This window comes from Amia ocellicauda, chromosome 18, assembly GCF_036373705.1.
Source record: "Amia ocellicauda isolate fAmiCal2 chromosome 18, fAmiCal2.hap1, whole genome shotgun sequence".
Classification (NCBI taxonomy): Eukaryota; Metazoa; Chordata; class Actinopteri; order Amiiformes; family Amiidae; genus Amia; species Amia ocellicauda.
Window position 1 is genome coordinate 11,140,182 of NC_089867.1, and position 15,122 is coordinate 11,155,303.

Below are 15,122 nucleotides of genomic sequence, written 5' to 3' on the forward strand. Positions count from 1 at the left end.
ACCACCAGCCTGCACAGTGGTAACAAGGCATGATGGATCCATGTTCTCATTCTGTTTACGCCAAATTCTGACTCTACCATCTGAATGTCTCAACAGAAATCGAGACTCATCAGACCAGGCAACATTTTTCCAGTCTTCAACTGTCCAATTTTGGTGAGCTTGTGCAAATTGTAGCCTCTTTTTCCTATTTGTAGTGGAGATGAGTGGTACCCGGTGGGGTCTTCTGCTGTTGTAGCCCATCCGCCTCAAGGTTGTACGTGTTGTGGCTTCACAAATGCTTTGCTGCATACCTCGGTTGTAACGAGTGGTTATTTCAGTCAAAGTTGCTCTTCTATCAGCTTGAATCAGTCGGCCCATTCTCCTCTGACCTCTAGCATCAACAAGGCATTTTCGCCCACAGGACTGCCGCATACTGGATGTTTTTCCCTTTTCACACCATTCTTTGTAAACCCTAGAAATGGTTGTGCGTGAAAATCCCAGTAACTGAGCAGATTGTGAAATACTCAGACCGGCCCGTCTGGCACCAACAACCATGCCACGCTCAAAATTGCTTAAATCACCTTTCTTTCCCATTCAGACATTCAGTTTGGAGTTCAGGAGATTGTCTTGACCAGGACCACACCCCTAAATGCATTGAAGCAACTGCCATGTGATTGGTTGGTTAGATAATTGCATTAATGAGAAATTGAACAGGTGTTCCTAATAATCCTTTAGGTGAGTGTATATATATATATATATATATATATATATATACACATACATATACACATACATATACACACACACACACACACACACACACATACATATATATATATATATATATACACAGTGAGGGGGAAAAAATATTTGATCCCCTGCTGATTTTGTACGTTTGCCCACTGACAAAGAAATGATCAGTCTATAATTTTAATGGTAGGTGTATTTTAACAGTGAGAGACAGAATAACAACAAAATCCAGAAAAACACATTTCAAAAAAGTTATAAATTGATTGGAGAACAAACCAAAATATTTGACATAATTGAAGGAGTGAAAATGTTAAAATGGCAGTGGGCTGGACACATTGCAAGAAGAGATCAAAGATGGACAAAGGAAGTTATAGAACAAATCCCAAGAGATAAAAAACAACAAGAAAGTGACCACATTAAAGATGAGAAGACTAAATCATGAACTTTGCAGGTGTGACATGGAAAAGAGAAGCAATAGATCAAAACAAGTGTAGAAATCTTGGGGAGGCCTTCATCCAGCAGTGGGTCGATATAGACTGATGATGAGGATGGGATAGATGTATTTATTTTCATATGTATTCATACATCTATATACATACACACAGAGAAATAGTTGCCAGCAACTGAAACACCAGGAAATATAGACTATACAACTTATATGCTGCACAGGGCTGCCAAATATAAATGTAAACATAAATGGGCTGTACCTCAAGTCTGAGGCTAAAAGCTAGTAGGCCGCAGGCGAGCCAGCAATTAAAAACTATTACATTTAGCATTCATCTCTGATAACATTTAAATTCACATCTGAATTCACAGAACGCAGTGCAAAAAAGCGTGACCAAGCTACTTCATAGAAATGCAGAGAGGAAGAAAAATCCCTCCAGGATGTGTAAAACGGGAAACAGGCTGACTGTGTCAGTGATCAGAATGAAACCACAGCGAAGAGAACATAAAGCACCAGTAAGGGAAAGTGTCCAAAGACTGGTGCTGAACGTGATACAGAAAGTTAACCGTTTCTCTGCTAAAATGGTTGAAATATCTGCGTTACACATTTAATATTACTGTAGTTTTCATTAACATAAACTCAGACACCCTTAAAAACAGAACTATTTTGCTTGGTGGCATGCATAGAAGACAAGGCTTTATGAACAGTAACATTTACACCCCTAATGTTCAACTAGATTAAAACCTACAATTTGCTGTTGGGATATCACATCTCTACTCAATAGCATATACAAAGCAAAGCAACAATAGCAGATGCCAAAACCGAATTATGAAAGTCTACAAGACCCAGCAATAGTGTGATACAAATGACAATAATGTGTAACGCTCTCATTGAAATACAATCACAGAACAGCAGAAGATAGGACAGGAGTTGTTTTAACATACTGCCTGCTTACAATTCTTTAACTTTCTGTTAGGTAAATAACAAGGTACAAATCGTACCATATCCCACGGTGCACTGCAGCTGTGCAGAATACACCAGCAGTTCATTGGTCCATCACCTGCAGTGAGGAAATACAGAAAATTAACCCCAAAATACACACTTTTACTTTTGTCCTGGACTTCAAAAGAAACTCAGGGTGTAAAATGACCAATGGCTTCAGAGTTCCTGTATCTTATTGCCCGCGAATTAAGGGTGCAATTTGTTTTTAGGCCTTGTAAGGACACCACAATGTCAGCTGCCTAATACTTACCACTGAAATGCAGTCGGGTTTTATAAACAATTCACAAAACAATGACTTGGCAGAAAAGCGGTCTTAAGATCCTGCCTGCTACAGTCAATAGATTGTTCCAGATTGTTTGTTTGTTTTGTAGTTTTTAAGTCCAGAAATGAAGATGCTTTAGTGCCCCCCCAAGGCGTGTGAAGAGACCCCTTCAGGACAGGAAGTCCTACAGGCCTGTTGCTAGATCACCCGCATCATCTCCGTGGGACAGGGAGCCGCTTTTCAGTTGAACCGCAGACGCTCCTCATGGCTGAAACTCTTCTCTTCCTCTTCTGTTAAGATGTTTCCTTTCAGACTGTTGCGAAATAATCAGAAACATGAAAAACAGGAACTGCAACATTGTTCTCTACTTTAACCCTTTGCAGTCCAATTATTGTTAGGTTTTCTGGTAATAAATTAACTTTTCAACTATAGAAAAGCTACAAAACCTTTTCCAGCACTTCACATACCTCTAACAAAGGTGACCAGCAAAAAATAAAAACATAAAACAAATGTTTTACATCAATATTTACAACTATTTACTTGTGGTGTTTGAAAACAGGAGAAATATGTAAAATGCACAAAAATACACAATCACCTGAAAGCTATATGCAATGTGCTATTGTGTTGGAGTGCTCAATGGTCTATCTGTGTTTTTGCCATGTACGATCCTCAAGGATCCTCCACACCCTCCCCACTACGCATAGTACGGTACGGTGTTTTCTTTACAAAAGTAGAGGTTTATAATTATTATTATTATTATTATTATTATTATTGCTAAAGGTACTGCATAGGTGTAAACATTTTTTTGTTAGCAAGAGATAGCACTTGTATAGCCTAAGAATGTAGCAGAACTGTGCAGAAAGTTGTTTTTGGCAACATAGTGATATATTCTTATATATTGTACAATGAGGAATTCAACTACAAAAGTCTTCTCCCATTTTTTGAACCATTGCCCCCACCCACAAGGTGTACAAACAACAACAATAAATAAGAATAAAATAAGATAACAGATACAAAACAAAAACATGAAGAACATAAATCAATCAATCAATTAGCACTTGTAGGACAGTATGCAAGAGTGTGTGCATGGACTCTGCAGATGTATTTCTCACATGTGCAGCACATAGTATTGGTTTTACAGTCCTTCTTTGGGGGCAGAATTGGCATCTCCTCCTCTTGCCTGCCCCAGCTGCAGCATCAGGTGGATCAGAACAAGATTCAGCCCCCTGAACAGCTTTCACAAGTGCTGCAGAGGCTGTTGTGCAGGGCAGGGCAGGTACAAGTGCCTTTCCCAGCTGCTCCAGGAACACCCTCCTCTTGTTCCGCTTATCAGGTATCCAGATAGGGTTGATCTTGTTCCATATCACGAAGGCATTGTATGAGGACACATCAATGATGTTATGGAAGATGACCAGTGGCCAGCAAGCAGTCATTCTCCTGCAGCTGTAAGTTCCAATCACCTTGTCCAGGTTGTCCATGCCTCCTTTGTTGTGGTTGTAGCCCAGGATGATGGCTGGCTTCCTGTCCGCACGATCACTGATCTCAACCGTTTTGTGCAGTGTGCTCAGGAGGACCATAATCTAGTTCCTCTTTGGGAGGTAAGAAACTAGAGTGGTGGTGGGGGTGAAGGCACACTTTGATGAGAAGGCCTCTCTCCCCCTTGTTGTGAGGAGTGCAGGGGGGAGCTCAGGCTTGTTCTTTCTAACTGTGCCAACCATGGCGATCTTCCTCTTCAGGAGCTGCTGGCTGAGTTGATAAGAGTTGAAGAAATTGTCACACGTGACATTGTGCCCCCTCAGTCCATCTGTCACATAAAGCACAACCCGCATCCCCTGGTTCTTCTCTAGACCTCCACTGGTCGGCTTCCCTGTGTAGACTCACATCTTCCAAGCGTAGCTGGATTGTGTGTCACAAGCCACCCATATCTTGATGCCATACTTTGCAGGCTTGATGGGCATACTATCAGTGTGTGTGTGTGTGTGTGTGTCTTTGTGTTTTTTGTGGTGTGTCAAAAATGACCCTAAGACAATCTTTGTACCCTGGTGGTGTACAGCTTTCATGGAAACATGAACAAAGGCGAGGTTTCACTTTTTCTAATGTTGAGGTCACTCTAGGAAAAGTCATCAAATTTTAAGTTGAAAAAATATAATTTTCTCTGCTGTTAAACATAGTGGCAGGCCATTTTTGACCCTTAAGACAACACAAGGGTTAAACATTGCACACATAAAAAACTATATCAATACTTTTCTTTACTGAACTTCCATGTACATTCAACGAGCAAATGTAAAATAGAGCATAACAAAGTTCTACGAGTCAATCCATGTATATTCAGTATGCTCACTTACTGTCAAAACGTCATCATGTTTATTCTGTTCAAAACAACCAAGTTCCTATATCCTTAACCTAGTAAACGGTGACGGTCTTTATGTTTGGAATCTCCCTCACCTATAAATACTTTCCATTAGTATCTGCTGGTCTCTGCTTTTTTATGTTTTTAAATGGAATTACACATTATAATAATTGAATACGAATACTAAACCATCAACATGTGCACATACCGGCACATATATTGTAAATACCTTGTACTGGACACATTATTTTGTTTTTGCTAGGTTAAGCGATGACCTAATTGTAGAAACTGTTTAGTTTGTTTGCCCTGTGCCAGTGCTGAACGACACTCCTGCCCTGCGAAGGTATCAGCGTCTCTTTCTCGTTTTGTTGCGCTTATTCTACCGGTATGATTATTGCTTTGCTAGTCTGAAAAAGCATATTCTAATTCTAATTCTAATTAAATCAATGTTTATTGACTATATTTCGTGTACAATGATCAATTGAATACACATATGCAACAGTTATTCTTATTATTCCGTCTCTTGGTTGCGGTTGTGCTTATTGCTGTACGTGTATGAAAAATAAAGGCTTATTCTGTCGTACTCTAGTACTTTTATGTTTATTTTGTCTAATTTACATTGATTATTTAAATACACAAGCACAAATATTATATTATATACTTGTAGAAAACATATACACTATTTATTTAGTCTTAATAATACACAAAGAAAAGTTAAGCAACTTAAGAAAAAGTGTAAACTCAGGCGCACACATGCCGCTGATGTGCACATACACTCACCTAAAGGATTATTAGGAACACCATACTAATACTGTGTTTGACCCCCTTTCGCCTTCAGAACTGCCTTAATTCTACGTGGCATTGATTCAACAAGGTGCTGAAAGCATTCTTTAGAAATGTTGGCCCATATTGATAGGATAGCCTCTTGCAGTTGATGGAGATTTGTGGGATGCACATCCAGGGCACGAAGCTCCCGTTCCACCACATCCCAAAGATGCTCTATTGGGTTGAGATCTGGTGACTGTGGGGGCCAGTTTAGTACAGTGAACTCATTGTCATGTTCAAGAAACCAATTTGAAATGATTCGACCTTTGTGACATGGTGCATTATCCTGCTGGAAGTAGCCATCAGAGGATGGGTACATGGTGGTCATAAAGGGATGGACATGGTCAGAAACAATGCTCAGGTAGGCCGTGGCATTTAAACGATGCCCAATTGGCACTAAGGGGCCTAAAGTGTGCCAAGAAAACATCCCCCACACCATTACACCACCACCACCAGCCTGCACAGTGGTAACAAGGCATGATGGATCCATGTTCTCATTCTGTTTACGCCAAATTCTGACTCTACCATCTGAATGTCTCAACAGAGATCGAGACTCATCAGACCAGGCAACATTTTTCCAGTCTTCCAACTGTCCAATTTTGGTGAGCTTGTGCAAATTGTAGCCTCTTTTTCCTATTTGTAGTGGAGATGAGTGGTACCCGATGGGGTCTTCTGCTGTTGTAGCCCATCCGCCTCAAGGTTGTACGTGTTGTGGCTTCACAAATGCTTTGCTGCATACCTCGGTTGTAACGAGTGGTTATTTCAGTCAAAGTTGCTCTTCTATCAGCTTGAATCAGTCGGCCCATTCTCCTCTGACCTCTAGCATCAACAAGGCATTTTCGCCCACAGGACTGCCGCATACTGGATGTTTTTCCCTTTTCACACCATTCTTTGTAAACCCTAGAAATGGTTGTGCGTGAAAATCCCAGTAACTGAGCAGATTGTGAAATACTCAGACCGACCCGTCTGGCACCAACAACCATGCCACGTTCAAAATTGCTTAAATCACCTTTCTTTCCCATTCAGACATTCAGTTTGGAGTTCAGGAGATTGTCTTGACCAGGACCACACCCCTAAATGCATTGAAGCAACTGCCATGTGATTGGTTGGTTAGATAATTGCATTAATGAGAAATTGAACAGGTGTTCCTAATAATCCTTTAGGTGAGTGTAAATGACTGCGCACAGAAACAGGAACCGTCAGCAACCCATCAAACAGGATCGCACTGGCGCGGCTTAGAGCAATCAAGCGGCTCTGCCACCACTGTAGTTCATTCATTTAATCAGATTGCCGATTTATTATGACAGTGATTCGCAAATTGTAATATATATTTCACAAAATTCCAGCACTTTCATTCGGAATTCAAGCACTTTCACAACCTTGAAAATACCACCTTAAAATTCAAGCATTTTCAAGGATTTCAAGCACCCGTACGAACCCTGGATCCTTCTTGAGGCATTTATCTGGGTGTAAACCAGGCTTTCTGCTGCAGGTTTTGCGTAAGTATATAGTCTCATTTCTGCCACCCATGTAAAGAACTACTTACTTCACTGTGTGCTTATTCTAACATGTGGAACAGCTGTGCAGATGTGCCTGCGTGATGCTGATGCGGCGGGGTCTACCCTGCAGAGAGCCGCACCTCTCTCTATCACTTCCCAGGTCCACACTGGCAGTGGGGGGCGAAGCCCATAGGTTTTGATTTTTTTCCAACTTATCGTGATGTTTCAAAGGCTGCCGAAGCCTGTGATCGGCTTTTTCTATGCAAAAGACGAGTTTAAAGAGATCGCAACTGCATTTTTACAATGTCCGACATAGGACTGCAGAGGGTTAGGGCGAGGGCCTTGCGTGGGATAATTATTTGCAATACATAATAGCTTTCTCTGTAGCCCCATCCAGTACAACATACCAATACAGTACAACTGAACAGTCATCCCTATCAGTCATGTATAATTATGGTAACCATTATGGTAATTAAGCCGCAGGGAAAAGGGTCAAAATAAAATGAACTCTGTTTCCAGTTAGCTGCAATTTATTTGCAAACAGCTCAGCAACAGTCAGTATAGTATAATATAAAAGGACAGCACAGCACATTTAAAAACAGATGAAGATGAAACACTTACCAGATCTCTTTCAGTGATTTGTTCTGAGGCAGCGCATCCGCCAGCATCCTTGCCCCCTTAGCGGTTATTTTATTCTCAATTAACCTGCAAACAAGTGTGACGCCGAGAGGTTTTCATCTTCAATATTGCTGGTTATTGTCACGATCAGGCTTGTGATTAAGCTGCATTACTTTCATTTTTGGAATAACGGCAGCAATAAATACCATGTTAAATTAATACAAAATGTCAGTTTCAAGGTAAAGCTTAATATTTATCTTGTACATGTCTCTCTTCCTCTTCTTTTCAGAAGCATTTTCAGTCTGTCCTGCCTGCTGGGAGATTGATGCTTTGGTTTAAGGTATTATTTTACAGCATCATCACGGTCACACAATTCATCAGCATCAATCTGCCATCTACATGGTTATACATTCATCCTCAGTGCATCTAAAAACATCTACACCCCCAAAGAGATCAGTGGGTGTGACAATCTTCTACAACATCCACTTCTTCAAGGGAACGCCCACAGAGTGCCGATTGTAATGAGAGTCCATGCTTACCACAAGTGGGTTAAACCAGAGTTGACCTTGACAGTTTCAGCAAAGCAGTTTGCAACTTCGTCATTAAACTCATTCTGAACCAGCCTGAGGAGAAAAGGACATGTTGAGTTCTTACTAATATTTATGAATCACTGAAAACAACAGAACACGGCTCTAGCCAAAAGGTTCAGGCAAGACAGAGCTGACTCATCTCATCACGCAAAACGAAACCTGCCGAGTAAGACGCTGATTCCTGAGCAAGGTTTCACAATTCGTAATGACTGGATAAGAAGTCAGCAGAGGAAGAGAGGTATTAAGCAGGAAAGGCCTCGATCTTCAACTAGAATGTGTCACTTTAGAGTCTGCCCTGTTTAAGAGCCATACATTTGAGCAGGTGTTGGATAACAAACAGGGATTATGGCAGTCAAAGCACACAACCTAGTTTCGACAAGTTGCAGAGACTGAGGGAACTGAACCTTTTCACCCTGGAACAGAGGAGACTACGTGGGGACTTGATTCAAGTCTTCAAAATCATGAAGGGCATCGACCACATCAAACCAGAGGAGCTTTTCCAGATCAGCAGGGACACACGCACTCAGGGACACAAATGGAAATTGGGCTTCAAGGCATTCAAAACGGAAAACAGGAGACACTTCTTCACACAGAGAGGCGTCACAATCTGGAACAAACTCCCCAGCGATGTGGTAGAAGCTGAACATTTCGGAACATTTGAAAATAGACTGCATAGGATCCTTGGATCACTTAGTTATTAATGGACACCAAACGAGCACGATGGGTCGAATGGCCTCCTCTCGTTTGTACACTTTCTTATCTCCTTATAAGACCTGACAGGTTCCTTCGGTAACTGTAATCCAATTAAATCCTGTGATAATTTGCAGTTTGTTACCTTGGGCTCTTTATCAGGTTCTTATTTAGTTCACAAAACACCCTGTTACAGTAATTCAGGAGCAGAGCTGCAGCTCAAAACAGGAGCTAACCTCATACAACAGAAGCAACACACATGTGCTTCTAAACAAACAACCTATGAATCACCACAGCTGTCTTCCTGATATTTACCAAAAGATATGGACAGACGTGTTTTCTTTCAGGGCAGCAGCCAGGCTTCTCCCTCCCTCTGTGGAGATCCCATTTAATGACAGGCTTGGGAAATCAAAAAGAATGAAGCAGCTGACATCTCATTTCAGGAGGTACATTTACAAGCTGACTGAATTAAACTGCAATTAATTACATGTGATAGCAGTATTGTATAGACAATTAGTTGTAGGTTCTGCTTATCTGAATGTCAGGTTGGATCTGGAATATAAATGTTGCTAACATTTCAACATAATAAATTGTTCAAGCCAATAAGGATGATAAGCACTGATAACGGCAGAAAGTCTGAAATTAGACTCAGGAAGGAATAATAACAACCTGACAAAATAAACTGGCTCAACATAACTTCCTTTCAGAGAGCACTCTTGTCCTCCAACTCTTCCAAAAAGGTGTTCTAACAGTCCAGGCAATCCTTTAACCAGTGAGCAAGATCCTCTTACCTGAGGTTTGTGAGGCTGGGGTGATTCTTCAAGGCTTCGGCAAAGGCTTTGGCTCCTTCGTTCCCAATAGTATTTCCCCACATTCTACACAATTGGAAAAACAGCAAATGAGGCACTGAAACAAGTTCATTGCACAGCATTCACTGCATCGTCCCCTAGCCACAAGACCTTACCCGACATCAAAGATGGTTCTACTCTTCTGAATTGCACCAGCCAGATATTTCCCACCTTCACTCGTAATCTTGTTGCACCCAATTCTGTTAAAGAAAAGAGAACAAACTCATTTTGAACAGAAACGTGGTTCACATTTTCCCAGCACAGTAGCAAAAGGTAGCAGAGACTGTTATGCAGTGTATGACCAAACATAGTCCCACATTATTTTATGTGGAAAAAAAACAACCACAGAATTTCCCTCCCAAGAAGCAGGCAGTGAAACACAAGCCAATAAACCATAAGCCGTACATACTTAACAATTCTGAGACTGGGGCACTCTTCAATGATATGCGCCACCAGTTTGGCTCCAACATCCGTGATCTGATTCTTATAAAGTCTATGAAAGAGAAAGGAGGACATATTTTAAAGCAGCATTATGAAAAGAGTGTCTCTTGGGCTTGACATAGTGGCAATATAATGTTACAGATAAAAAGGGGATAATAGAGGAGGGCAAGCTTACCCCAGCACTTTGATGACTTTGTACCTCAATAATTCTTCTGCTAGAATTTCCATACTGGTATCTGTGAGCTGATTGACAGAAAATCTGAAAACGAGCATACATCAGTTTTTAATTAGCAGAATTCAGCAGCTTATTGTGAATACGGTGTCCTAGATGGCTCAAATTACAGAGCAGTTGGATTACAAATGGACAAATATCTGTAAACAGCTATAAGCAGTAGTGCTTGAGTGGATTTGAAGTTAAAATACAGTTTATACAGTTGTTTATGGAAACATAATTAATTCTTCTGTATGCTGTCCACCATATAAATTAATTTCCACATATTCAGGTATCTTCTTGTTAATCTCGTGAAAAATAAAATCACCAAAGGAACCTCCAGCATGAACTCCTTACCTTATTACAGTCAGTTTATGGAAACATGGCTTAAGCTCCTTCACGCCATAGTCATTGATGTTGTTGTTGTCCAAATCCAGAGCAATGTTTTTCTGGTGATGAAGCAATACAAAGTTAATTGCACTGCAGTCGGCCGAGAAGACATTGCAGAAAGTCAGTTTGAGATAATCAGCCGAGATCCCTCTGGCAGCGACCTTCGCGATTTCCTCGCTCTGAGTCTCAAAAATACACCTCAACATCCAAATAAAATTAGGCATCACATGGACTTTGTTTCCTTCTTGCTCACACTTGACCCGAGGTAGGCTTTTCAAGTGAGACTTGACACTGTCTGACAGGTAAGACTTGAGAAGTTCTCGTTTCTTCTTCAGTGATGTGGGGGGGACCAGGTGCTCCAGTAGGTTGACGTTGGACTTGGACAGAAGTCCACACAAGAACAAGTTAGTGAACTGCAAGTGCTCATTTTCCTGGAAAGGGTCCTTGCCACGTGGTTTGGAGCCTCCAAGACAGGGACAAGGAAAATGGTTTGCGCTTTTATAGTCGCACTCTGAAAAGAACTTCAGAATCCCAGCAGGGCCAATGCTTTCGTCCAATACCAGCAGCAAGGCAGCAAAGAAAGACTGGAGAGTTAGATGGAGGAAGTCAAAGGTGGACAGGGTCCCACAGCCATCGTACTGGCAGACGGGCCTGAGGAAGCCCAGCTGTAGATCCTTCTCCTCGATGTTGCAAGAGGAAATCTCATCCTGGTTGAACACAAAGCCGGTCTTCTCCATCCCGAGATGAGCTAGCCGCCCAAAGGCAATCAGAGTTTCCTTGCCGGCTTTGAAAGTCTCCAACTGGCACCTGGTACTCCTCTTTAGCAAACCAGGCTTGGAGGAGCGACTGAGAAATACCTCAACCATCAGCATGAAGACATTGGTGAGGGTGACATACAAGTCAGGCAACTCAAAGTCATCGTAAACTGTCTGGAAGTGTTTGAAGCTTTTGAAGATGATCCAGCAGAACAAGGGGATGGAGCACAAGCTGCAGAGATGAGGGTTGGCATTCAGCTGGTTGTTCACCAAAGCCTGGTAATCCCTGTCCTTGAAGTGCAGAGCAGTGTACCTCCGCAGGCACTCTGGGGAAAAGCCCTTGAGATGAACCTTCTTCCTGACTACCTTGTTCTGGATGTCAGTGCCCGTGCGTGCAGTCAGGACTTTCTTGGAGCCTGGCAGCAGTTTCCCACTGAGTAGATTCATGAGAAGCAACAGTGGGTGGGTCTTCTCTTCAGGAGAGCAGACCTCTGGAATGTTCCTCAGGTCAAAATCGGCATGAATCTCATCAAAACCATCGAAAGTAAAGAGCACAGTCTCTGGGTAGTGCTGTATGTACCTGAAGACCTCATTATCAGGGTCCTTGTCTGGGTAGCAGTTGTACTTGAAGAGAAGATCCTTCAGGGAGATCTCGTCAGTCTCCTTGAAGGCACTGAACATCCGGCAGCGGAATTTGAAGAAGAACTTGGACTGGACACATATCTCCCTAAAGGACCACAAGTTCTGCAGCTTCTGCAGCAGGATGGACTTCCCAACACCAGCATCCCCCATAATGAACAGGGTCTCAGCGTGCTGGTTAAAGACTCCACGGTCGCTGAAGAGCTCATCTAAGCTGTCCAGGTAGCCCAGGCTCTCGTTGCGGTCATTCAGCAGCTCCATCAGAGTATCTGTGTACATCTCCTCCAGCAGGGTCTCCTCTCTCTGGGCGTAGGAGATTATGAACTTGGTGTCCCGTCCCAGATCATGGTGTAGCTTCTCGCAATACCTACTTACTGCAAGGAAACATGAACAGAAAGGACTGCATTACACAACAACTAATTAACCAACCAGCCAATCAGGTGAAAATTTCAGATTGCACTGATGGAACTCAAAGAAAACCGAAAAGACATTATCAATTTTGTGTCTAGTGCAGTACAGTACAAAGACTCAGGCTAGGTTGCCTATGGGTTTCTATTAAAATAAGGGACTTTCCTTGATTGATATCCAACAGTGGTGCCCAATCTCTATGACATAAAACACCAGGAGCACAACAGCAAAAATGCAGAACGTCATACAGTCCTACATCCAGTGCTTCTTGACCCTCAAACCTTTAAAAGACACATGGGAATGTTATTACTCTGTACTATGAATATTAGTTGAGGGGTGAACATGTTGAAACCATCTGAAAAAAAAACTTCTGGAACCATCCGTTATGGTCTTCCTCCACACTCACCTGGGTCGGTGTTGATGACGGGTATTTTCCGGACACAGTCGGAGGGCTCATACTGGATCTCTTTGAACCAGGGCCTCAGGTCGATGTAGGCATCATAGGCCTCGTGCAGAATGTGCACAAAATACTCCGCTACCTCTTCCCCTTTGCTCTGTACCAGCTCCAGGATTTTACGCACCTGTTCAACACAGAAGACTTGCAATGAACCAAAGGCCTTTCTAGGGCAGATTGTGACAGCAGACACAAACTACATGGCATGATATACCTGGTCTGTCCTGGTGGGAAAGCGCAAGATAATCTCCTCATCCTCCGCGCAGAAGAACTCGCTGCGCACTAGATTGTCCAGCACGCACTGCGTGTTCCTGACGTGCGTGACCAGCAGCTCCCGGTGGCGGGTGAGCAGCCGGCAGGTCTGCGCAGAGGCGAGCAGCTGCCCCGCAACACGGCAGCTCTGCGCAGAGGCACGGCCGGGCTCCGTGGCCATGATTCACACAGCATGCTCCTCTGGGATTTCTGCTGCAGCTGCTTCTTGCGTCTGGACAAGAGCTAAAAAACTTCATACAAGACAACTATTGTGTGATACGAGACAACACGAGAGGCCGTTGCTTTATTAAGACGATTTTACTATTCCTTTAACGTAAATCAATAACAGTTGTTCATTGTTTTATAGTCTCTGTTATTTATTGAACTCTTTAATGCTTTAACCATAACAAGATCGGTGCCGTATTAGTCGCTATGAATACAGTTACAAATGAAACCAAGTAAAACGGTGTTACACTTATACGTGTTTTAGATCATCGGGATTCATGTTTTTTAAGCGAAAAACTGCGTTTTGCACAACATTAAACGGAGTGAAAACACAAGCACTTACTGTGTCAGCCCAGCCCCGCGTCGACGGAGGAAGTGAAACTGATTTCACGGCTGGCAAATTCGCTTTTATTAGGCAACAGGGTCACGCTTGTGTAACGCAGCTCTCCGCAGATCTGCACAATCCCGCAGATCCCATTGGCGGAGCGGCGCAGACCTGCGGGAATCCCCGACACAAACATTCATTTTTAAAATCCAAGCCCCAAATCCTAGCTGAATCAATAGAAAAAGCGTTAGGATGTATTCCGACTTAATCGTTCAAGGTCTACATCAATTGAAATATTGTGTGTGTCCTGTGAAGCAATATATTTATTAAGTAACCATTATTATTTTAAATGTAACTTTTTTTACCCCTTTACCGCACATACATCTGTTAATCCTTTTTTTATCCAACCACACACAAATGTAAGTTTAGATGAACAGTCACAGCAGACATTACAGGTTATCATTGAGTACGTTTTCTTCTTCGATGGGAACATTTACACATTCAAAAGTCTTCCCCGCCTTGTGAACGAAACATGTGTTTCCGTTTTTGTTTCCTTCACCAACTCCACAAAATTCAACCATTTCTATCTTCGAAACCGAAAGCTACACATTCTCCATGCCAGTGAAAAAATACTCAATCTCAAGCTGACAGGAAATATGTGCATTTTCAATAGGAGTACCACAGATTATCCAGACAATGAATCTTACTGTCGGATAAGAAATGCAGTTTTCAACTAATTGACAAACCGTAACATACCAAACTACTGCTGAAACAAAAAACAGTGTTAAGAGATTAGGGTATCAGTTTTATAACATTAAAAAAAAAATCCATCCAATTCATAATGTACCCAATGTAGCCATGTATTTCAAAAATAAAAATATATATATATATTACAGTTTGAAAAAGATGCATTTTATTTTTTAAAGTCCTGTATGATACATTTGTCTAATAGCTTGCCTGAAGCAGATAATATGAGGTATTCAAGATTAATATTCTCTTCCAAGATATATGGGCAGTTGTCTTATTAAACGAACACATTCCCCATTAACTAGCTTGGTGAAAGTGTTTGCTTTGTGCAGTTCAGTCTGCTGTACTAGTCTTCATCTAAAAGCCCATTCATTTTATACTCTTCCTTCTGATTGCAAAAGTATATCTTCCACCAAA

General features: G+C 41.9%; 1 protein-coding gene and 1 pseudogene across 2 annotated transcripts; both read right to left on the minus strand.

Annotated features, from left to right (window-relative positions):
* Window positions 1–895: 895 nt before the first annotated feature.
* nod1 (nucleotide-binding oligomerization domain containing 1) lies at window positions 896–14,753 on the minus strand. 2 transcript variants are annotated; one of them, XR_010804990.1, is made up of 13 exons: window positions 13,977–14,753; window positions 13,371–13,659; window positions 13,109–13,283; window positions 10,868–12,668; window positions 10,475–10,558; window positions 10,268–10,351; window positions 9,975–10,058; window positions 9,802–9,885; window positions 9,326–9,409; window positions 8,270–8,353; window positions 7,734–7,817; window positions 2,427–2,751; window positions 896–2,234 (listed from the first exon to the last, which is right to left on the minus strand). XR_010804990.1 is itself a non-coding variant. In XM_066691171.1 (13 exons), exons 3-13 carry the CDS (start codon window positions 13,587–13,589, stop codon window positions 2,679–2,681), a joined length of 2,856 nt encoding a protein of 951 aa, XP_066547268.1. In that variant the 5' UTR covers window positions 13,590–13,659; window positions 13,977–14,129; window positions 14,341–14,753; the 3' UTR covers window positions 896–2,678. The 2 variants fall into 2 exon arrangements, 1 of the variants encoding a protein (XP_066547268.1); XM_066691171.1 differs by having other exon boundaries at window positions 896–2,751; window positions 13,977–14,129; window positions 14,341–14,753.
* Window positions 2,763–5,875, minus strand: LOC136713922 (piggyBac transposable element-derived protein 4-like; annotated as a pseudogene).
* Window positions 14,754–15,122: the final 369 nt, after the last annotated feature.

What these genes read in the sequence shown, in the direction of transcription:
- nod1 (XM_066691171.1), bottom strand. Translation starts at nt 13,589, where the DNA reads ATGGCCACGGAGCCCGGCCGTGCCTCTGCGCAGAGCTGCCGTGTTGCG. An exon ending in TTCCCACCAGGACAGACCAG is followed by an intron (nt 13,284 to 13,370) that starts GTATATCATGCC and finishes TGTGTTGAACAG; the next exon opens with GTGCGTAAAATCCTGGAGCT. An exon ending in CGTCATCAACACCGACCCAG is followed by an intron (nt 12,669 to 13,108) that starts GTGAGTGTGGAG and finishes GTTTCCTTGCAG; the next exon opens with TAAGTAGGTATTGCGAGAAG.